A 24,877-nucleotide genomic window follows, 5' to 3' on the forward strand; every position below is an offset into this window, starting at 1 on the left:
TAAGGCACAAAATACATTTTCAGTTGCACTTTTAAAAAGAAAAAGAACTATTATGCAGTTTTGCATTGTTTATTATAGAACCAGAATTTAAATTAATAGGCTTCATTTTCATTTCTATTATTCCTTTATTTATTTCATTCAAGATTTATTTTTAGTTAAATTGCATTGTTTTGAATAGTTTATCAAAGGATTCTTTTGACAATGAAATATAAATGGAAAATAATACAGTATTTTCTAAATTTGTCTACATTCCCATTTTGTAAAATAAATCATGAGAGAATTGTATCGTGAACCCAGTATCGTGAATCGAATCGTATCGGGAGTTGAGTGAATCGTTACATCCCTATTTCTGTCAAATTCCTAAAGCCATCAAACATACTACATAGTAGTGTAATGCTTTTGTTTTGAAAGGTTGGATCTTTTAACTTGAAACTAGGACCGTAGGCTTTGGTGTGAGACCCAGCTTTTCCAACAAAGTATAATTCCAGTTTATTAAACTCATGGAGACACAGTAATAAACCAATTCCATGGTCATTTAGGTAGAACGTTCTACTTGTATCTAGTGGTTCTGAGAAGACATTTTCAGTGTTACAAAGACAACTGTGCTACTGTTATTTCACACAGCTGTGAGAATAAATCTGCATCCGCCCACAGTCGTCCAACTGCTACTTTAGGTGACTTATACAAAGAAACACTGTTTTAATTATGACACCGATCGGACCATTTTTCTCTTGGGTCTGTCAGTAAAGTGTGAGTACAGTAGAACCTGACAGTAGATCACCTTCCTCCAGGCTCTATAAACGGTAGGCGTTCAGCAGCGACAGCAAATATTAAGTGGAAATACCAAAGCCTCCATCGGACACAAATCAAGCTTTGTGGAACCAGGGGAGGAGGAACAATGGCCTCCACAGCCTGATGTAACCTCTGTGTGGGAGAGAAAGCCACACTTTCACTGGATGGATGAGATGCTACAAGTTTATAAAGTTTAAATAGCTTTTATTCATCTTTCACTGAGTCATTCAGCTGCAGGACACTTTGTTTATCTACTTCCTGTAGCGCTCTTATTTTGAAACATTGCCAATGCAGCCCAAATCTACTTTCCTCCCGACTCTTTTATCCAAAGGTTAAAACACATTTTGGTTGAGGGGTCGAATACGGACCAGTTTGATCTCAAGTGTTCTGCATATTTTGATTTGGCGAAAAAAAAACAATTTCCACATTATTCTGTTATAGTTTATACATAAGTTACACGTGGAAAAGCACAGTATGTAAGTCATGGCCGTCCAGTTTGGGGCCTGCGGGCCAACTTGCGATTAGTTTTGGTCCACCGTGCATATTTGAAATTGTTAATTTTTTTAATATTTTTTTAAAATATAAGAAATAATGTAATACAGTACAGAGATTTATAAGAAAAAGAAATCTAAAGCTTCCTGTAAAGCGTCTTTGAGTTTTCTTTGAAAAGCGCTATATAAAACTGATTTATTATTATTGTTATTAAAGCTGAGGTCCAATTACATTATTTTAATCGAGTTTTTAAGGATTTTTCAAAGCAATGTAAACACTGTAGTGTTTTGATCGTAGAGGCGGGGCACGTTGTGTCTCATTTTGTTGAATTTGAATTTCAATGTTTAAAAATTTTATCCCATGAAATACAATAAAGAAACGTGTTCTTCCATTTCAAAACTACTTTAGGTGTTTATTTTTGCACAGTTATGTTAGAAACATATTTATTTTCATGCACTGGAACATTAACGTTGCCATTCATTTTTGGCCCTTCAATGAAAAGATCAAGGTTCAATTATAATTGTAATCACACAATCGATAATTAATTACAATTATGACGTGATTGTAATTGTAATTGTAAAAACATGTTGCTGTTGTAATCATAATTGAATTGTAACAAAGTTCAAATAATTGACTGTAATTGTAAGTGACATTGGAAGTTCTATAAAACCTGTCATTTACAATTTAATTAGACGTAAAAATTACAGTTCTATTTATGAAAATCATTAAAATATGTTTCATATCTAATGTTCCCACTACCATTTTTTTTTTGTTTTTTTATTTAAAGGGAGGGATAAGGAAACCGAACAAGGTAACCAATAGATAAAAACAAATTAGATGATAGATAATATTTTTTTGGTGTATTTTACAGCTGACTTAAGACATGGGTCAAACTGACCCGTTAGCATTAGAGATGCTAACAAAAAGCTAACACAAGAGAACGGTTACATTTAATGGGCTTATTTATTACAGGCTCGATAACTGTGGTTAATTCAATTTGAACTTTAGTAATTGAGAACGTAATTTTAATTGACTTTCGGGGAAAAATTATAATTGTGTTCTTAATTGGAATTGGGGAAAAATGTCATTGTCATTGTAATCATAATTAAGTTGTAATTTAACATGGATAATTTAAAACGTAATTGTAATTGAAAAAATTGAATTGACCTCAACCCTAGTGTCTATTCTTGATTTTGTAACACATTTTTGTGTAATTTAGATAAATTTTGTGGGATTTTTTTGTGATAAATCACTGGATTTTTTTTTAAAGTTCTTTCCACAATTTTGCACAATTTCATTGAATTTGTTAATTTCGAGGGAATATGAAGTTTTAAAGGACCGGACTTGACCCCCAGGTCATTAATTTGATGTAAACATTGAATATTAACACATAAAGAAGGATACGATTAAAAAAAAAAAAAAAACTTCCCTTTCACAATCTGAGCAGCTGGTTGGAGCAGTGGGTGACCTTATGTGTACAAACTCTTCCTTTGCATACCATGTAGATATAATTAGCAACAACGACTCCGCTGGGCTGAAATTTAAGAATACGTGTTGGCATAGACACACGCACACACACACACGCGGCACACACTTTCTCTGAATTCACGTTTGAGATACAGTCCCTCTGCAACGTTGATTGATCAAAATCAAACGATTATTATTATTATGATGATGTATTATTGTTGATGCTTACGGCGCTGATCATCTTCATCTGCAGCAACACCTGCAGATACTCCTCATGAGGACTCAGCTGTTGCTCTCCTCTGTCACACTTTAAAAACAGAGCGTTGTCCTGCAGGAAGAGGAAGAACTCGCTTCTTCTGCGCAACATGCTCGACAATTTTTACAAAAAGAAAGAAACAAACAAAAAAAGGAGCAGATTGAAAAGTTAATCCATCCCCGATGGGCAGAATAAGGAGGAGTAACGTCGAAGCGAACAAGTCGGCGCACACTTTGGATTCAAATTACACACGACGAGTGAGGAGGATGAAGCCAAAGAAACAAATATGTCGTCGTCCCTGTGGATTCCAAAAATGTCTCAAGTTGAAGGAACAAACTGTATTGTGAGCAGCGAGAACAACAGAAATGTTGCAACCAGCAGGACACTTGATTAAAATGACGTGGTGAATAATCTGATTACTGCTCCACCCTTCGCTACCTTTACCACCCAATAGGCTTCTCCTTGATTAATCCCTTAAGGCCTCAGCAAATACACATTAGCCATTGTTCCCTCTGAGCTGTTTTTGTTATTCTAAGTGGGTATTAAAGTTTGTTAAAATCTTATGCAATTCTCTGGAATAAAGGAAACGGTTGAGCTTAAAAGTTTGCCATAACTTGTCGAGATCTAATGTTTCATTGTGCTACAACATGGCAACAGGTGAGGATTTACTAACATTCATTCAATATATGAAAATGGAAACATTATAGATTGACATTACTTAGCTACTACATTACTAACATTGTGTAGTTTTATTGTGGCAACAAAACTACGATCAACCGTTAAAAGCAGACATGATGTGCAACATGTCACAAGCAGCCCTCGGTCAAATTCAGTGTGGGCCCCCCAAAAAATAAACAAAATGACAGAAAAATACACACAAAAGAACAAGAAAACCCAGAAAATGACTCCAGAAACATATAAAAGGACCACAAAAACAAACAAAATGTCAAAGAATCACAAAAGAAATGCACAATATAACAACAAAAATCCAGAAAATGACAGAAAAATACACTAAAAGGACCAAAAGATACAGAAAATGACTGCAAAAACACATCAAAGGACAACAAAAACATATCAAAGGACAATGAAAACATATCAAAGGACAACAACATACAAAACGTCAACAAGACACAATATGACAACAAAAATGGAAAGAAAATGTAATACAAAGGTATTCCAGCAGTTTTAGAAAATCGTTACAATAATAATGTTAACAAACGTCAACGTCAACAGTTTTTTGGCACGTTCTTTATGCCAAAAAAGTAAATAACTTGGACTACTGTGCACAAACAAAGCCTTGATCCTCAGCTGGCCACTAATACTTCAAATTCTTTCACATGTTTCAGATAATCTCCGGTAATGCTACATTTGTTTGTGACACGTCCTTTTTTTTCCAACATCATGTTCCCGTGCAATGGTTTTAAAATGCAAAAATACAGCCTTTATACGATGACTGTACTTCCCTATCGATCACTGTCAGTGTTTAAAGTTTTAATGATGGTCTTTTTGAATCCTCTGAGGTTCTGAGAGACTCACAGACACATTGAGTTATAATTAAGTCTGCTGCAAAATATCATGGTAGTGAATGAGAGACTAGATTGCTGGTGTTTTACAAGCTTTACACTCAGAGCGACTGCGTACAGTCTCTGTGCATAAATAGATCTGTCAGCACGTGCTCCTCTTGCTCAGCTTCACATGAACGTGACGACAGGAATTTGAAGGACAAGCTAAAGGCCAACAGTCTTACCTTGATTTCTCGTGTTTGCTCAAAAAAAAAAACCCTCTGCCAAAGTGAATTCCCAACACATTTCTAGTGTTTTCACACTGAATGTTGTCTAAAAACAATGGGGGATGTTTATTTTTTGGGGCTTACGCGGAAAAACCTGAATATGGCCAAAATTACGGGAATACTGGGAACAAACTAGAACAAAACCGGTGTCGAGCCAATCACTATCCAACTTGTCTGGCGAGAAATAATGCTAATAATGAACTAAAAACACATCCATTTATCAGTTTACAGGGCTCCACATCCCACAATGCAATGCAGGGAACTGTTCCAAGAATGTCAACAAACCGAGTGTTTATAATGGAGATCAAAACAGCAAATTTCAACCATCTGCATTGGCCTCTGAATAGGCCTGGGCTTTTATTTTGTATAAAATTGCTGATTTTAGGAGTCGCTGCTTTCACTACTTCTCAGAACAGCATAAAGAACAAGTCAGACTACAGAACTCACTCACACGTGCTGTCCCTTACAGGAGAAAAAGCCAAAAGTTGAACATGTCATGCAGCTGTTTGTTAATAAATGTGCCTATGGAGCATTTTTCATCAGCAAATTTAACCTATAATTGTATTTCTGGTAAGACTTTATTGAGTTAAAAATCATGAGATTTATATTGTATATCACTATTTTGACAAAAAATATTGAGAAACTCAAAGAGTAAATGCTATTCTACAGACGAAACTTCCTGTTAACTTCAAAATAAGAGCTCTATTTACAAAAGCGTTAAAAAACTAATGGAAGACAAGAAGATATGCTTTTATTTTGAAAAGGTGACGTTTGATTTTTAGTTTGAAGCTGGTCCCAGGACCAATTTACATTCCATTCGCAATGCATCATGGGACGGTTGAGTATGACGAGTGTGCCCACAGTGCATACGTAAAAAACGTCCTTATATTGTAAACATTCTGGTATTTCTCGCATACTCAATCTTTTCATTCTAAAATTCTAAAAATTAAACGTTAACAAAAATTATCAAAATATATTTGTATTTTTGTCGACTAACAAAACTATACTATAATTTCGTCGCATGTGACGAAAGCCAATCAGAACTCATGTGGTCTTACGTAAGTATGAGTAGTACGCTAGTATGCCATTTCGAACACAAGTAGCTTTATTTCTTACATAAATCCATGGGGAAAGTGACGCAAAATTTAAATGAAAAATAACTGAAAAGTGTTGGTATTTTCAAAACATTGTTTTCCATCAGTACGCTATGGAACAGCATTAACTCAGTTATTCCCTTGTAAACCAGGGTAGAACTATTACCAGTAGTTATGTAGTCCACTGGTTAGACTTAAAGGATATGTGCCCTTTATCCTTTTTCTAGCTTTGATCTTTTGCTTAATGAATATTTACATTCCTTTGATGGACGTAAAGCCCTCTGAGGACTTTAGCGTGCAGGAGAAACTGACATCTCTGGTTGGTACAGCTTTTCAGGCCACTTCTCAACATGTGTGACAGTTCTCTCACTTTCAACGTCAGCGTTGGACACTCGGGTCCTTTTTGTGTGGAGTTTGCATGTTCTCCAATCCAACAACGTGTATGTGATGGTAACTGGAGTCTCAAAGACCTACCTCTGTATGTGCTATTCATATTTCATCTGTAAATATTAAGATACACTAGCAGCAGTAATGCTAGGTGTGCTAGCTTGTTAGCTAACAGGAAATGCTGTGGTTTTCCTCTCTCCAGTTTCGCACAAAATGTTGCTTAAGTGACCAAAACCGTAGATTTTTACTTCAGTTAACACTTTCAGGATGAAAGTCTTACTTCCTTATTCTAGTTGGGAAGTGGTTAAGGAAATGTGATTTTTGGAACTGCACGTTGGAGTGAAATGAAAACGTAGGGCTGCTCAATTATAGAAAAAATAATAAACACAATTATTTTTGTTGTTTTTTCTCATGTGTGCTAAGTTTCATTTTTTTAACTGATGCACTTTGTCACATAGAATGAACTCATCATGGTCTCTGATCCTGTGTGGTTCCATGTTTTGTTCATAGTTTTCAGTCAATCCCTGTTTATTTTGCATTTATTAGGTTTCATGTTTTAATCTGCATTAACTCTTCAGTCTTTTTGTGTTTTCCAGGTATTTCCTGCTTGTGTCTTCACCAATTAGGCTCCTCCTCCCACATGTTTGCCACTCAGGTGTGCTGCATTTCCTGATTAGCCTCCGTTACTATTTAGCCACGTGGTTGGGCAGAGAATGCTTGATGGTTCATTGAGATAAACATTGCAGGTCTGCTCCTGTGTTTCCCCTCTTATACTTTATGTTGGGGTTGTTTAAAACAGTAGAAATGAACTGATTTTATGAGCTTTACTCCCCCAAAACCAGTGACAGTGGCAAACACCAGGGACACCTCCAACAAATATTGGCTTGTTTGAAACCAAGCAATTGGGAACTTCACCCTGTATATGTTTCAAAAATAATATGATCTCATTGTCTTATTTTATTGAAAAAGGTCCACTTTTTTGGGCCAAATAAACTGCAATTTAAGCTAATGTATAATGACCTCTAACATACTTAAGCTAAACTCTATATTTTTCTTCAAAGTGGCGATATTTGATGTAAATCTCGATATTTTGAATTCAATAAAGTCTTACCAGAAAGATAAATCTGGGTTACACAGGCACATTTATTAACTAACAGCTGCACAATATGTACCACTTTTGGCTTCTTCCCCATTAACTCATTCAGTGCCATTGACGTAATATTACGTCATTTCAAATCCAAACGCTCAGTGCCATTGACGAGAAAACTCATCATTTGCGTTTTATCACAGAAATTACTAGAAAACACCCTGGCGGAGGTCCCTCGTCAATATCTAAGCTGTAATGTGATGTAGTGACCAACAGTGCACCTTTAGATGTGAGATCAGCCACTGATGCTACCATTAGCTAAGGAGGAAGAAGTAGGAACTAGGGAGATTATGGTGCTATGAAGTGATATTGTTAGATAGCAAAATAATAATAACTTTCTCTTCAAAAACCCTGTCTCAGTGTTTTTTTGTTGTTGTTTTATATAAGGAAACGATGTTCAGATGTTAGAGTTGTCACTAAAACAAAAATTAGCTTTAAAGTCTGTTTTCTCAGCTTTTTGCCATAGTACAAAATATTCTGTGGGTCTTTAAAATCAGTCAATAATAATAATTAAAAAAAAACAAACATTAAATCCAGGTCTGAACAGTAGGGATTGTAATGACCTGTAAGGTGACACAGTTCACTACTAACATTTACAGGAATGATGTGGACGAGAAATCTGTGTGTCCATTAAAGCGATGAGTCATCACGTTGAGGGGTGAAAAGAGCACATGAAGCATTGGAAGGAGAAAAGTGAGCAGGCACTGGGCAGGAGTAAGTGCAGTGCAGATACTCCCAGTAATCTAAACCAGATGGAGAGATGTGTGGTGACAACATCCAGGTTTTTACCAAGACACGTCTTACATCAGGAAAACCATGAAGTCATACAGAACAATCTGTTGACCATGTCTGGATTCAGAATAAAACATCGAATGACAAGAAGAAAAAAAGTCAAGGACTTGAAACTAGAGACGCATTAAGCTTTATTAATTAGAAAAAGAAAAACAAACGCCTTCAAATAATGAGAACTCTCGGTGGAAAAACTTCTACTTAGACTTGATATTTACTATATATCATATATTGACAATGAAAATGTCTATATTCATGTACCTTAAGGGTTAACTCATTTAAGGAGCTCCTTCAAACAGTTAATATTAATAGTAAAAAGAGGCATTAAGAACAACAAATTAATCACTAAGTTGATTGATTTATTACCATTAACAAGTGCAGATAACTTCAAAATAAAAGGGGGTCATTCCAGGACAACTCAACAAATGGCCTACGCACTTAGGTCTAAAAAAATCCTGATTTTTTTAAGTAATTGTTCCTTACATATTCAAACTGAATTTTGGTCAAGTAATACAGCTCCACCTACTCTCTCAGAATATAGAAAAAGATCTGCTATACATCCTATACATCTGGTGGATATGACAGCTGTGTTTGGGTCTGGAACATGTTTGGACCTTCAGTAAACAACTTAGCATGTGTCTCAGCTCCCTGTAATGTGATCAGCTTAGAGCTATGAACATAGACTGTTCACATCACTAATGATTAGTCACATACAGTCGTGGCCAAAAATATTGACACCCCTGCACCTCTGTCAGATTATGCACCACTACTTCTCCCAGAAAATTGTTGAAATTACAAATGCGTTGGTATTCACATGTTTATTTTTTTTGTTTGAATTGGAACAACAGAGAAAAAAAAAGCCAAATCTGATAATTCTACACAGAAGTCCAAAAATAGACTGGACAAAATGATTGGCACCCTCAACTTAATATTTGGTAGCACACCCTTTGGAAGAAATAACTGAAATCAATGGCTTTCTGTAACTATCAATGAGTTTCTTAAACCTCTCTACTGTAATTTTGGACCACTCTTCTTCTGCCAACTGCTCCAGGTTCCTTAGATTTGTGGGGTGCCTTCTCTCAACTGCTGTTCTGAGATCTCTGCTCAGGTGTTCTATGGGATTTAGATCTGGACTCGTTGCTGGCCACTTCAGAACTCTCCAGCGCTTTGTCTTAAGCCATTTCTAGGTGCGTTTTGAAGTGTGCTTTGGGTCATTGTCCTGCTGGAGGACCCATGACCTCTGACAGAGACCCAGGCCCGACATTATGCCCCAAAAGTCTTTGGTAGTCTTTCATGATGCCATGCACACAGTCAAGGAATCTGGCGCCAGAAGCAGCAAAGCAACCACAAAACATCAGTGAACCTCCGCCATGTTTGACCATAGGGACCGTGTTCTTTTCTTTGAAGGCCTCATTTCATTTTCTGTAAACGGTACAAAGATGTGTTTTACCAAAAAGCTCTACTTTGGTCTCATCTGTCCACAGGACGTTCTCCCAGAAGGATTTTAGCTTCCTCACGTATGTTTTGGCAAACTACAGTCTGGCTTTTTGGTTAAATAAAAAAAAAAAAAGCTGGGTCTCTTCATGTTGTCCTAAAACTAGTATTTTAATACAAAATGAGCTATAAAAATACATATCTCAGAAATATGTAAAAATTGTAAAGGACACTGTTTGACTATGCTTTATGGATAATATTAAATACTTGTATGATGTGATTTGTACTGTGATTGTATAAATAATATTTACTTTCCATAATGCCAAAATAGAAAACTCAATATATCTAGAATCACGATACATTACCCAGCTCTAATTGGTATGCTATAAAACGAGAACTTTTAACTTTCTCAATGAACCAACATGGCACCCTTCTTCTCTGCTTCCTTGCCTTGTATCATCCCTCTGGAGGATACTCCATGTGGCCAACGCTCAAGGATCAAATCCCTTTGTTCAGCGTGCAGTAATTAGACGAACACGAGCTACAAAGCCCAGGTGACGTACAGCGTGTCGGAGCTCAAGTGATTGCGGCTCAATGGCTGCGTAATGTCCACTGTGACGGCCGTGATTATAGGCTGACTTTACAGATAACAGAGGAGGTGGTGACTGAAGATTAGAGGCCGTGGCAGGAAACGTTGACTCATATTTTTGCAAAGCAACGTGACTAAAAAAAACACTGAGTTTTGAGGAAGAAAAGCCATCTGTGGTCAAACGATATTAGGCTGATTTTTATACATTAAATATTCATACCACAGTGAAAGTTTAGGGATGTTTTTTTACTGTCAAAGATAGAGCTGGGCAATATATCGTGATTCAAGATATATGGCGTTTTACAATCACACTACAAATCACATAAGTATTTAATATTATTCATAAAACAGTGTCCTCCTTTACAACTTTTCCATATTTCTGAGATATAAATTCCATAGCTTATTTTGTGTTAAAGTACTTCAAGAAACTAAGAAACAATTTGAGCCCATTTTTTGCCACCTTTAACCTATTTTCATCACTTTTTCTTGCCATATTTTTGCTCCTTTTAATGCATTTTTGCTACATTACTCCCATTTCTGTCACTTCTCCATCAAATTTCAGTGAATTTTCTGCAAGTTTTGTCCACTTTTAAGACATTTTTGGCACTTTTAAACCCTTTCCACCACTTTTTCCACCTAATGTCGCTCGTTTTAGGAGACGCTGCTTTCGTTACTTCACAGAACAACATGGAAAGCTGAGTTAGATGGATTGCTGAGTGCGTACTAACACAGACTACGGAACTCACTCACACGTGCTGTCCCTTAGAGGAGAAAAAGCCAAAAGTTGCAAATTTAACCCAGAATTGTCTTTTTGATCTGTATTGAGTTAAAAAAATATTGAGATTTATATTGTATATCGCGATTTTGAGAAAAAAATATTGAGCTATGAGTTTTGGTCCATATTGCCCAGCCCTAGTCAAAGGGTAATTTTCTAAGAGTCAAAAGGCAAGTAAAGAAAAAGGAGTGTTATTCAACGGAAACCCGTCAACTCAGCCTTATTCTCCCTTCTCTCTGCTCTGAACTCCCTGAAGTGCATTTCTGGAGCCGTTGGATCTAAAGTGAATCCATTCATCACCACTTTACCCTCACCATGGGTCACGGAAGGTGAAGAGGAGAAAATGGGCTTGACGTGATGGCTACCAAGTCAGCAGGTGGGTGGGCAGTGAAGAGTACATTTAACAGGAACGATTAGTCTGTGGAAGGTTTCAGACGCTGACCCCTGCCGACCCACGAACACAGACCCAAAGAAACAAAGCAGCTCGGGTTTCGCTCTAAGACGAACAAGATATGGACTATTTCCATTACATTTCAAACGTTTCCAGAGCAGAGAATATTACATAAAGAATAAGTTTGTTTTAGTTTTTCAAACGAAGACAAAAAAAATCCTAAAATAAATAAATGCTTGTTTTCCTGTGAGAATCTCATCAATGCACTCATGACTTTTGCTACAAATACTTCAGCTGCAGAAGAGTCTAATGTGTTCAGCAATTTGTTAATGTGTGTGTGGAGATACCACCAGGGGGCGCAAGCACCAATGATATTGGCCACTACCACCGTTTTAGACAGAACCTGTAATTAAGCTCTATTAAAGATATTTTGTAATACTAGAGGTTTAATCAGGTTCTTTTCTTTAAAAGTCGTTCTAGAGCAGCAGGAGATCATTAAACAGTTGCGTTCGTTGCGTTGGCTGTTGCAACACAGTCTGTAACCAGACTAAATGGTGATTTTCCCGGTGGCTGATTGTGGCTGGCGGCTTCAGAAGTTGATGTGGCCTACATAAGGCGGACAGACTTCAGCCATGTTGTGCCACCAAGTCAACCACAATAATTAGTCAGATTGGTTCAAATTTTCAGTGATTGGACAGAATTTGTGGGATTGGCTGAATTTGCTTTAATAGTTGTGATCGCAACATTATGATTTCCTGGAGGGTCTGATATATCAGGAATGGGTTTCAAAGGCTTCTAAAGAGACCAAATTTAGAGCCTCCCATTTTGCGGAATCATAGAAAATTATGAAATTAACTTTGTGAAACAGAAATTGGTCTGTGACATGATATTTACCCTTCTCTATATGTTTTGGGATAGTAAATAAATAAATGTGTATCAAGTATTTGGAAGAGACGGACATGTCAATGACCGTGGAAATTCTAATGCCACGAAATCTCGCAAGATCGTGGAATTTTACAAGAAATGATGCGTAAAAGCATAAAAAACAAGAGCAGTCAGAGAGCGCAAGCCTTTGCTGAGTTTAGATGTGCAAATTCACCAACGGGTGGCGCTGTAGAACCAGCCAAAACATCCACATTATACTCCAAAACGTGTTCTAGATACTGTATCTACAGCTCATTCCGGATTATCTCCAAAAACAAACTCCTTCCTTTTTACATTTTCTATCAGGTTGCCAAATTTTATATAAATCCGTTCAAAACTTCTTGAGATATCCTGCTTTACAAACATCCACATTAACAGAGGACGGTGAAAACATTTATTACCTCCTTGGTGGTGGTAATAAATGTTTTAAACAAGATGAATTTATTTAATCCAGAAGTAAAGTAAAGTCAAGTAAAGATTTAAAAATCCCTGAAGAAAAAACTACAATCCAGTTGATAGCCAATAGATAAGAACGTGTAAATCATTTTGACATCTTCTTGAAATTGGAGATAAGCCACTATCAACGCCAGTTTAAAAAGCATCAACTTGACTTACAAATCTGAACAAAGCTTTGAAACTAACTGAAAAAGTTATATATATATATATATATATATATATATATATATATATATAGAGAGAGTTATAAGTACTTTTACTGAGTATCTCACCTTGAGCTGCTGCTCTTTATTCGGTGTGTCAGATTTGTCCATGTTAACGCATTTGTGTATGAGAAAAAAGTACCATCCAGTATTAGTCGTAGACTACTGTGAGGATCTGCAAGGAACACAAACTTATAACCAGTTCCTAAACCAAAAACCAACGAGAGAAGTGAAACAATCAACGAGCGTCATGGTGGGAAAATGTAACAGTCAAATTAATAATTATTTTCAAATTAAAGACAGAGTTTGTTTTGTTTCTACCTACCTCTGTATGTGCTATTCATATTTCATGTGTAAATATCAAATACACTTTGAAATTGGAGCTACTAACAGCAGTGATGCTAGGTGTGCTAGCTTGTTAGCTAACAGGAAATGCAGTGGCTTTCCTCTCTTGAAACTTCAAAGTTTCAAGCAAATCTGATGAGACATGGACACAAAATGTTGTTTAACTGAGTGACTAAACTGAAGATTTTCAATTCATTTGACACTTGCACTATGAATTAGTCACGTTGTTGACCACATTTTACTTCCTCGTTCTACTTGGGAAGTGGTTTTGGGTTGTGTCTATTCATTTTCAAACGGCACAATGTCAGAATTTGACTTTAGTGCCATCTTTTTACAACAATTCAGACTTTAACCAAGCTTTAATTCTTCATTTCAGTACACTGCAACACACCCCTTGACTATTTTTCTCACACTTCCGTTGGTATTTGGTTGATGGTGTCACAAGGACAGGACGTAGCAAACATTCCCACAGTGTGTCCTTAAGAAAACACTGACTACTACAATCAGTGCAATGATGTTCCACTGAAGGTATTTATTTACCGTTAAAGAGGGGCTGGATAGTGTTTTACCCACTGTGTTGTTGTTGTTGTGAGTCATGTTTTCTTTCCATGTGTTTTCAAGCAGTAATTTTCTTCTTATTTAAAAAAATAATATACTAAAGCAAACAATCCAGTAGTGACTTAAGATTTACTGTGATGAGGTTCACATCCTTTCTGCAGAATGTCTGAATTTAACCTAATATCACAGCTTTTATGCATCACTAACAAACCGCTCGTTTGACCTCACTTCCTGTGATGTCATCAGCTTTCCTGTCCACCGCGAGGAACAGGTGGATCATGATAAGATGTACCATGCACGTGGTGTCTCATCCGTCATCTGTCATGTTGCACCGTCAATCCTTGCAGGTTCAGATACCAGCTGCTTTCACAGAAATGACTTTCACAATAGGGCGCACGGTGGGTTAGTGGTTGGCACGTCCGCCTCACAGCAAGAAGGTTCTGGGTTCTGGACACCTGAGTCCTTTCTGAGTGGAGTTTGCATGTTCTCCCCGTGCTGCGTGGGTTTCCTCCGGGTACTCCGGCTTCCTCCCACAATCCAAAAACATGACTGTAAAGTTAATTGTGGTCTCTAAAAATTGCCCATAACAGTGAATGAGAGTGAGTGGTCTGTGTTGCCCTGTGATGGAGTCCAGGGTGTACCCCCCCCCACCCAGCGCCCAATGAGAGCTGGAGATTGGCCCCGGCAGATCCCCGTGACCCTGTGAGACAGGAGCAAATGGGTTTGGAAATGGATGGATGGATGGATGGACTTTCACAATAAAGGGAAACAGTCATTATAGTAAAACGAAGAGGAGCCGTTGTTAAGTAATGATCATATATTTGTGTCTCACGGTCAACGTCACAAATATTTCCTGTTTGTAGATTTTCAAGCCTCAGAATCTGCTTCTAACCAGTTTTAACTTCATATCTACTCATTTTTTTCTATCTTTTGTCTAGTTTGTTGCCAGAATTATGTATTTTCATAAACCTGTCATGTGGAAGCTTTTCTAATTTAAAGGAACACTGTGTAACTTTTGGCCACCAGGGGCGCTAGACCTGTAACTTTCACGTCAAGCGCCCCTAGTGGCCACAAGCGCTGCAGCACTGTCGCAAAAATCACCAATCAGTCAGTCGGGCCAGCCTCCCTTGTCTTTTGATTGTGTGTGCAGACAGTAGTTGACCTGAAACCAAGGAATGGTTCTAAGAGCTGGGTCGGTCAGTCGAGCTGGGAGGGGCTCAGTGCTCAGCCCTCCTTTCCGCGTCTGTGGCACTCCCCTCCTACTCCCTGGCCTTGCCGCCACCTTCGCCCCCCTTTGGCCGGGGTCGGGGCGGCGGCCAGGGCCGGGTCTCATCGTAGTCTTTTTAGCCTCCTCAAAAGGAGTTTTAAACTTTTTACTTGCCTCGGCCATGACCAGGAGTCCATCAGGCGGAAAAATTTTAACAAAAACCTGAAAATGTAGCCCAATGAGTATATCCGAGCCTGCGGTCATGTGACTGCCGTACAGTGATACGTTCTCCAGGCAAATCAGTAATTATCGCAATGTTGGAAAATGGTAGAAATCGTAAAACAAATGTTGACCAAAATATTGCTTTTCTGCAATAATTTGTTGTAAAATATTGCATCAATTATAAAATACATTTACAAAAACGAAATTAACACTGTGATGGCCGAAATGTTAAAAGTGGCAAATTATATTTAGAGGTACTGAATGGTTTGAAGGAGAAAAAAACAATATGAAAGAAATAGTAGCTAAATGTATTTTTTATTGTATGTTTTATTTATTTAGGATATTAAAGGAGACATATCATGTTTTTAAATCCTTCCTTTTTACATATAAATCATACAGTTGTGGTCTATATAAAGAGGAACTGCAATGCTTGGGTCTGACTTCCTCATTATTATAGCTCCACCCCTTTTCTACCTGTGACTTTTCTGATGTGCTTCTGAGAGCAACTCATTTTGGTGCTGTCTCTTTAAATGCAAATGAGACACTTCATACCCCGCCCCCTCTCCGGGTTGCAAAGGTGACACTCGGTTCAACTCCACCCTGTTCGGCCATTTTTGTAGTTTGAGAGAAGAAATACGATTATTTAGCGGCTCAGAAACTTTTTATTCACACGTTATTTACAAAATGTCAACAACGTTAGACTTGTCCATCCAGCTTTACATGTTCCAGCCAGAGTCTGACCCGGTGGAGCGAGATGAAAATGAAGATGATGAACCTGCAGAACCCTAACAAGTGAGCTAACACAAGCACCGAGCTAACGCTAGCGCCAAGCTAACGTCACGAAATGCATTTTAATACAGTCTTTTCAAAGACAAAAACGGCAAAATGAAATGATTAATGAAAACTTTGGACTTAAATTAAATCACGTAGGCCATATCATCAAGGATCTAAAACGAGCACACAGCGCTAACATATGAAGACGGTGCAACTGCTAATGCTAACAAAACAATGACAGGGACGTCTTATCATCACTTTTTAGCATTATTTACAGCTTACTGAAGTGCTCTGTTCATCGTCTCCAAAGATAGAAGGAATTGAACCCTCAATCAGACAAATTCTTTCTGTAAATCCTTCTTTATACTGGTGGAGGTTGATGAAGCAGTCATCATTGAAGTGCTTCACACACATAAAAATGACCTTATCCACAGATGTGGTACATTTCTATAAAAAATAAAACTCAACCAGACACTTTGAAAAGGTTCTGATGCTGGGAGACGTTGTAATGAAGCGTGTGGGTTACTACATCCAACAACCCAACATTTTGACTTATCCTCTCGTAACTTCAGCATCCTTGAGCTTGGACTACAAAATAAAAGCGAGAAATAAAAATGGCGGATTGCTCGAAGTGTTGGACCTGGAGTCGATGTACTAATTTTGCAGTTCTGCTGCAAATACTGTGACGTTATTGTTCAAAAAATGTAATAGAGAATAGAAAAATCGAAACAGATTGAAAAATATGACCAAAAAGAATATAAAGATATCAACGGAGCACCTGAAAAGATTAATTTGATTTTTTCTGTACTTCTAAACACTCTAAATATACAACAAAATGCATTTAAGGGCTAAGAAAGTGGATTTAGCATGATATGTCTCCTTTAATACAAATCCTGACATTACAATTACAGTGGTAAAAATAAAAATACTCATGATAAATAAAAATTGAAAGCATTTGAAAGGGTGTGTTTGCATTATTACAATATATTGTCATTAAATTAGAGGATAATTAGATGTTTTTTTTTTTTTTTAAAGAAAACCCTTATCTGCAATAATTTGTTGGAAAATATTGTATCAATTGTTTTTTTTTTAATTATAAAAAAACCAAATGATCATTTAATGATTAAAACATAAAACATTCCGAATATTGGACAGTATTACATTGGTTTAATTGTGTCATATCTCTTATTTTTGAGTTATGTCACCTAGGCAACAAAATGCTTCATTTTTAAAGTTTTTTTTTTATCAGATTTTCTAAACTTATTAAGCTAATCGATATATGTCCAACCTATCTACTAAAAGGATGTGCACGCTAAGCCACAACATCCGGAACTAGCTCTGCATAAATGTAAAGCTCAGTGTCGTGTGCAGCATGGTTTCCTGTTTCTTTATAAACAGAATTTTTTTTTATAGCTGTGTGTGGGTGTGTGTGCGTGTGCGTGTGTGTGCGTGCGCGTGCGTGTGTGTGTGATCTATGGTAGTGAATCTGTAGTGAAAGAAGTCATAACAAGTGTTGGATTCCTTTGGGTCTACTGAAAGGAAACAAAGGGAAAGTGAGCATCTGGTAGTGATCGTTGCTTCTCAGCTAATGCTAATGCTAATGCTCTGTTTGAATAAGTTTAGAATGTGTTCCACAGTCAAATGTAGCGTACACATGGCCTGTGAAGCACCTCCAGGCTTAAAGTTGGCTTTGCATGACGACGACGACCTGTTTTGAAGTCATTTCCAGGCGTTGAAAAGTCTCTGCCGGAGCTTTAATGATGCTAAGAATGTTGTGAGATTTTTTTTTTTACTGTTTGAACTGTGAACAAGGTAAATTACTAGAAACTTCTGTGGGGTACCACCCCCACTTCTTTTCTTAGAAATGAAAGCACATTTGCACACATGAGGAGAACAATGGTTCTCAACATTCTCAAGCTTTTTCAGGGCCCATCCAATAAAATAATGGTCATTTATTCTATGAATCTGTGATGACCACATTTATTTATTGATCTGAATATTATCCACTGTTTCCACCATAGTATATAGCAATAATATATATTATTAGTGAGGCAATGCAGATAGGCAATGGTGGAAAAGGTGGTGAAATGGGATTTTAAAAACCACAGAAATAAATTGGTTAAAAGTTTCACATTAGAATGGCCAAAAAAAAGGACAGAAAAAGTGGTAAAAATGGTTCAAAAGTGGCAGGAATGGGAGGGGTTAGGGTAATGTCATTTAAAAAGTAAAAACAATTACTTTAAACTGGCAAATGTGCGGCTAAATTGGCAAAAAAAATAAGCATGAAATATGGTGAAAAGAGGTTAAAAGTGACAATAATGGGTCAACATGTGACATTAGGTGGAAAAGTTGTGGAAATGGTTTATAAGTCTTGAAATTGTAAAAATGTGCAGAAAAGGCATTGAAATTTGATGAAAAAGTGTCAGAAATGGGAGTATTGTAGCAAAAATGCATTAAAAGGAGCAAAAATATGGCAAGAAAAAGTGATGAAAATAGGTTCAAATATGGAAAGTTTGGTGTAGTTGCAGAAAAATTGGTAAAAAAAAAAGCAAAAACGGCCTCAAATTCTTTATTTCTTGACGGCATCTGGCAACGCCCAGGCAGGGTCCTTCCCCCAAGGTTGAAAACCCCTGGAGTGAAATATCTTTTTTTCTGCAAGGTTGAGGGTGCGAATATAATACTGTACATAAAATGTTGATTTTAGATTGTGTCGCTTTGTGTGTAACGTGGAGCCTTCAGATAAATGGAAGGTGAAAAACATGAGTTTGTGTCAACATAAACTGACCTGTTTAAGGGAAACTCTTGTGCATGTTTGCTCAGACACACACACACACACACATACACACGTGCTGCAACAACAAGCCAGAACATCTGCCAGCAAAAAAAACAACACATCTACTGCTTTTTAAACGACAAAATCCCTCACACTGCAACAACTGCTAATTATCAAGTTGTGAAAAGAGGTTCAAATCCAGCCCCGTGACCTCATTCATCGCTGCATGGCTGATCTATCAGTGAACAGGTTGAAATCAGTGGAGCAGAGCTGCTGCTGAGCAGTGACATCATAGCAGAGGAATTTATTGTAGTGAGTGAGGGCTCTCTCTGGTTTTCTACCTACGTCTACTTCTCCAGATCACAAAGGAAGGCGAGAGACAAATCTCTTAGAACTAAATAGAACTAAAACACTATGGAATAGAATAGATCTTTATTGGTCCACAGAGGGGAAATTCACTTGTTGCAGCAGCATGATTAAACTAAAGACAGACAGTAAAAAACCAGAATAAATACCACTACTAACAATATTAATAGGTTTTTTCTTTGAATAAACTGTTATATATGCGTATATAATGTGAGGTAGAGATGGGCAACTTTTATCACAGCAGGAGGCCACAAACGTGATTGTCTGATGTCTGAGGGTCACATGATCAACATTAATGTCAACATTTAGAATAATGAGAAATCTGGAGAAAAAAATAATAATAATAATCCAAATGTTAATAAGGAAAAGAACAAAGGGTTTTGTATATCTATCTCTGATTCTGTGTGTGTTTGTTGTCGTTTGGTTTTTTTTTTGTCGCTGTTTTGTGGGTTTTTACTCATTTTGTGCATTTTTGTTGTTGTTTTTTGTATATTTTCCGTCATTCTATGTGTTTTTGACATTTTTAGTGTGTTTTAGAGTAACTTTGTGCATTTTTTTTAATATTTTCCATAATTCCGTGTATTTAAGTTGCCTTTTGTGTGTTTTTAGTCATTTTGTGCATTATTTTGTTGTTGTTTTATTTAGTTTCCATCATTCTGTGTGTGTTTGTTGCTGTTTTGTGTTTTTTTAGTCATTATGTGCATTTTTTGTTTTTGCTTTGTATATTTTCCATCATTCTGTGTATTTTTGTGTGCTTTTGGAGTCATTTTTGTTGTCTTTATTTTTGTAATATATTCAAGTGTATGTGCTGTTGTTCTGTGTTATTGATATTAGTTACTTTTTTTGTATAATTATTATTCAATAAGAATTACATTTCCGTGTGAAGTTTCCAAAAGAATCTGATGATAAAAGCAATTTGTGTTTCACAAAAAAAATGATCTCATCATCAACAAACGTTAATATGCAATGAAATGAAAAAAAAAAAAACAATAGTTACGACAGCAGTGTAACTGCTATATAATGCATTTGGAAGTTACTTCACCAGTTCCTCCACAGCTGAAGTAACTTCCACTACCAGTCAATGCTATTGTGCATGAAGGATAATATGGGAAGTTAAACCTCCATCAGCTTCCTCAGCACAGCACAGACTCCTCTGGAATCTGATTGGACGGCTACAGAGATGTCTGAGTCATGGCACTGATGTATTAGAAAATAAATAAGAAAAAAAGGTTGGGGGAGGGGGGCCTGCACTCCCTTTTCTTTAGAAAACAGTAATACATCATGTGTGGATGAAATACAACCTTACTATCACCTGTTTTATGGTAGGAAATTGTCTGTAAATACTTGATATTGTTTCAAAATAATATGTCTGTGAGGGTGTAGTCCATGTCATATTGATATTTTTTCAGGAAATTAACTTCATCATATTAATTACATCGTATTACGTCCTATTTTGTGTGAAAATTTCACATTTCTGTCTCTTCAACCACGCATTTACGGTGAAAATTTGCACATAAATGCGTGACATTGTCCCAAATCGTGCACCTGTCAGTTTGTAGTTTCCACTTGATTTTGTTTACAGTTTCGCTGACAGAAACATTAACCAATCAACGTCACACAGTATATCTATGATATCATATATCTATGATGTCATATAATGCACTTCCTACTATGTCGGCCTAAAATGGCCGAAATCTCGACTTTTAAGAATTAGGCTGAAATGTTACTCACGATTTCAACGCTAACGCTAATATATGGAGTGAGTTAACCTACTGTATGTAGGCAGCAGGTTTACACAATGAGCACTGCTGTTGGTAGCCTATTGCCTGTCGCCGGGTTAACTGTAAACCGCATTTTAGCGGGTTTAGCGGGAGCACTTTTAATGCAACGTAGGAGATACATTCTACAAAATCACTCTGAATTACACAAAAAATCTGTAACGAAATCAAGAAGTTTTCAAGTGAATTGAACTGACCAGTGCAGAGCCCGTATGAAGTATGTCTATAGAAAAGTGGGAGCCTATGTCGCTTTTTCATGGATGGTCTACATGGGAGCTTTAATTCCTCTTTCAATTCAGAATAAAAGTTAAAACCTCTTTAAACTGACCTTGTAAACACTCAATTCCTGATGCAAATTTAATTCTGAATTACACATTCTGAGTTACCATGACTACCTGTCAACACTGAGCTATTCTAACTTATCCTGAGTTACCATGACTACCTGTCAAACATTGAGCTGTTCTAACTTATCCTGAGTTACCATGACTACCTGCCAAACATTGAGCTGTTCTAACTTATCCTGAGTTACCATGACTACCTGTCAAACATTGAGCTGTTCTAACTTATCCTGAGTTACCATGACTACCTGTCAAACGTTGTGTTCTAACTTATCCTGAGTTACCATGACTACCTGCCAAACATTGAGCTGTTCTAACTTATCCTGAGTTACCATGACTACCTGCCAAACATTGAGCTGTTCTAACTTATCCTGAGTTACCATGACTACCTGTCAAACGTTGTGTTCTAACTTATCCTGAGTTACCATGACTACCTGTCAAACATTGAGCTGTTCTAACTTATCCTGAGTTACCATGACTACCTGTCAAACATTGAACTGTTCTAACTTATCCTGAGTTACCATGACTACCTGCCAAACATTGAGCTGTTGTAACTTATCCTGAGTTACCATGACTACCTGCCAAACATTGAGCTGTTCTAACTTATCCTGAGTTACCATGACTACCTGTCAAACGTTGTGTTCTAACTTATCCTGAGTTACCATGACTACCTGCCAAACATTGAGCTGTTCTAACTTATCCTGAGTTACCATGACTACCTGTCAAACATTGAGCTGTTCTAACTTATCCTGAGTTACCATGACTACCTGTCAAACATTGAGCTGTTCTAACTTATCCTGAGTTACCATGACTACCTGTCAAACATTGAGCTGTTCTAACTTATCCTGAGTTACCATGACTACCTGCCAAACATTGAACTGTTCTAACTTATCCTGAGTTACCATGACTACCTGTCAAACATTGAGCTGTTCTAACTTATCCTGAGTTACCATGACTACCTGCCAAACATTGAACTGTTCTAACTTATCCTGAGTTACCATGACTACCTGCCAAACATTGAGCTGTTCTAACTTATCCTGAGTTACCATGACTACCTGTCAAACGTTGTGTTCTAACTTATCCTGAGTTACCATGACTACCTGTCAAACATTGAGCTGTTCTAACTTATCCTGAGTTACCATGACTACCTGCCAAACATTGAGCTGTTCTAACTTATCCTGAGTTACCATGACTACCTGTCAAACATTGAGCTGTTCTAACTTATCCTGAGTTACCATGACTACCTGTCAAACATTGAGCTGTTCTAACTTATCCTGAGTTACCATGACTACCTGTCAAACATTGAGCTGTTCTAACTTATCCTGAGTTACCATGACTACCTGCCAAACATTGAACTGTTCTAACTTATCCTGAGTTACCATGACTACCTGTCAAACATTGAGCTGTTCTAACTTATCCTGAGTTACCATGACTACCTGCCAAACATTGAACTGTTCTAACTTATCCTGAGTTACCATGACTACCTGCCAAACATTGAGCTGTTCTAACTTATCCTGAGTTACCATGACTACCTGTCAAACGTTGTGTTCTAACTTATCCTGAGTTACCATGACTACCTGCCAAACATTGAGCTGTTCTAACTTATCCTGAGTTACCATGACTACCTGCCAAACATTGAGCTGTTCTAACTTATCCTGAGTTACCATGACTACCTGTCAAACATTGAGCTGTTCTAACTTATCCTGAGTTACCATGACTACCTGCCAAACATTGAACTGTTCTAACTTATCCTGAGTTACCATGACTACCTGCCAAACATTGAGCTGTTGTAACTTATCCTGAGTTACCACGACTACCTGCCAAACACTGAGCTCTTCCAACTTATCCTGAGTTACCATGACTACCTGTCAACATTTAGCTGCGTTTAAGACAATTTTATTATGAAATAATTCATGAGCGGTATAATTGCGGTCCAAACAAATCCAACGTTGCACACCCTTGAACCAAGCAGCAGCCATGTTGAAAGTCTCAAATCTGATCCTGATGCGCTGAGATATTTGAGACACACAGAGGTTCCTTGCTTTATAGATATACGGAGATAGATATTAAAAAACAAAGGTACAATATTGGTAATGTCCCTTTTTCCCCCATTGGTAATGTATCACTTGAGATCAAACTGGTCCATATTTGGCCCCCTGGACTAAAATGAGTGTGACACCCCTCGTGTTTACTGTATTGCCGCCCCTGCTGACTATAACCTGCTTGTTGCGCCTGTGTCACGTGGCTACAAACGACCCCTGGGCGGTTTGGCACCGCTGGGACAGAGAACGTTACGGGGGGGGTGTGAACCAATGTTAGGAACACGTTTTGCTCCATAACACCACAGGAACCATTGCTCCACATGTTTTCAGGGGGATTATTACAGTAAATAATCAATAATTAGCCCCTCGCGCAGAGAGAGAGATAGAGCGCGAGCCACAAAGAGACGCGCACGTTCGGCTGCGTTTAGCGCGTAAACACGAGCGTAACAATGCATCTATACGCACCGTTATTATTCTTATTCTTAGTATCAAGCATTCCCACATCATAAATAAAGTAGACACACACGGACTCACCCACAGCTCCGAGCCCCAGCTCATGGTTCCAGTCCCGGGACTAAATCCACCCCCAGCCTAGGAACGTGATGGTGATGGGGGGTAAAGGAGCTGAAAAAAAGGCTCTTAAATCCGCTGCTGGTGGAAGGTTTTTCTCTCTTCTTTTACAATATCATCCTGTCTCTGTTTCTGTTACAAGATGGCCAGAATCTGCTGCTGCTGCTGCTGCTGCTGCAGAAGAGTCTTCTACCAGGAGAACACACGCGCGGGCACGCGCCTCGACCCGATGACAGCTGCTGACGCGCGTTCACGTGCAAGGAGAAAAAAAAAAGGCCCAATAGGGGGGTGCAGGGGGGAGACGGTGGGTGTTAATCAATAAAAGCTCTATAGCTGATCAATGCAGTGTGAAAGGCTGAAATAAACTAAAGAATAGAATAGAATAGAGGGGGGGGGGGGGGGCGCGACAGATGTTTGATTGAACAGATCCTACACCACCACCACACAAACCAGTCCAAGAACCACACACACACACACACACACACACACACACACACAAGCAACAACAAAAAATACACAAAAGACAACAATGACTACAAAAACACATTATGCCAACAAAAAAAATACACAAAGTGATTACGCAATATATAAACTGACAACAAAAACACATTAAAATGACTCCAAAGACACAAAATGAAAACAAACAAAAAAAAACACAAAACTACGACTAAACCATACAAAAGGAGAGAGAGAGAAATATACACAATGACAACAAAAAACGCAAAAAAGACAACAAAAATTCACAAACTGACAGCAAAATGTACAAAATGACTCAAAAATAACACACAAAACCAAAACAAACACGTAATAACACAATGTTACACATATTTAGGCGAATATTTACAAAACGGCGACAGGAATACACACAAAAGACAACAAAAGTACATACAAAAGACCACAAAAATGACTCCAAAAATAT

General features: G+C 37.6%; 1 protein-coding gene across 12 annotated transcripts in view; it reads right to left on the minus strand.

Annotated features, from left to right (window-relative positions):
• fnbp1b (formin binding protein 1b) overlaps positions 1-24,199 on the minus strand; it is a 105,979-nt gene extending 81,780 nt beyond the window's left edge. For 5 of the 12 annotated variants that reach the window (XM_028463726.1, XM_028463736.1, XM_028463735.1 and 2 more), the window contains exon 1: positions 2,981-3,362. In XM_028463726.1, coding sequence (XP_028319527.1) covers positions 2,981-3,118 — 138 coding nt within the window. In that variant the 5' untranslated portion in view covers positions 3,119-3,362. Of the gene's footprint in view, positions 1-2,980; positions 3,364-13,054; positions 13,139-23,922 lie in introns of those variants that run through there. The other 7 variants (XM_028463727.1, XM_028463738.1, XM_028463730.1 and 4 more) reach the window with 5 other exon arrangements.
• Between the last annotated feature and the right edge of the window lie 678 nt (positions 24,200-24,877).

The sequence above is a fragment of the Gouania willdenowi genome, chromosome 12, assembly GCF_900634775.1.
Source record: "Gouania willdenowi chromosome 12, fGouWil2.1, whole genome shotgun sequence".
Lineage (NCBI taxonomy): Eukaryota > Metazoa > Chordata > Actinopteri > Blenniiformes > Gobiesocidae > Gouania > Gouania willdenowi.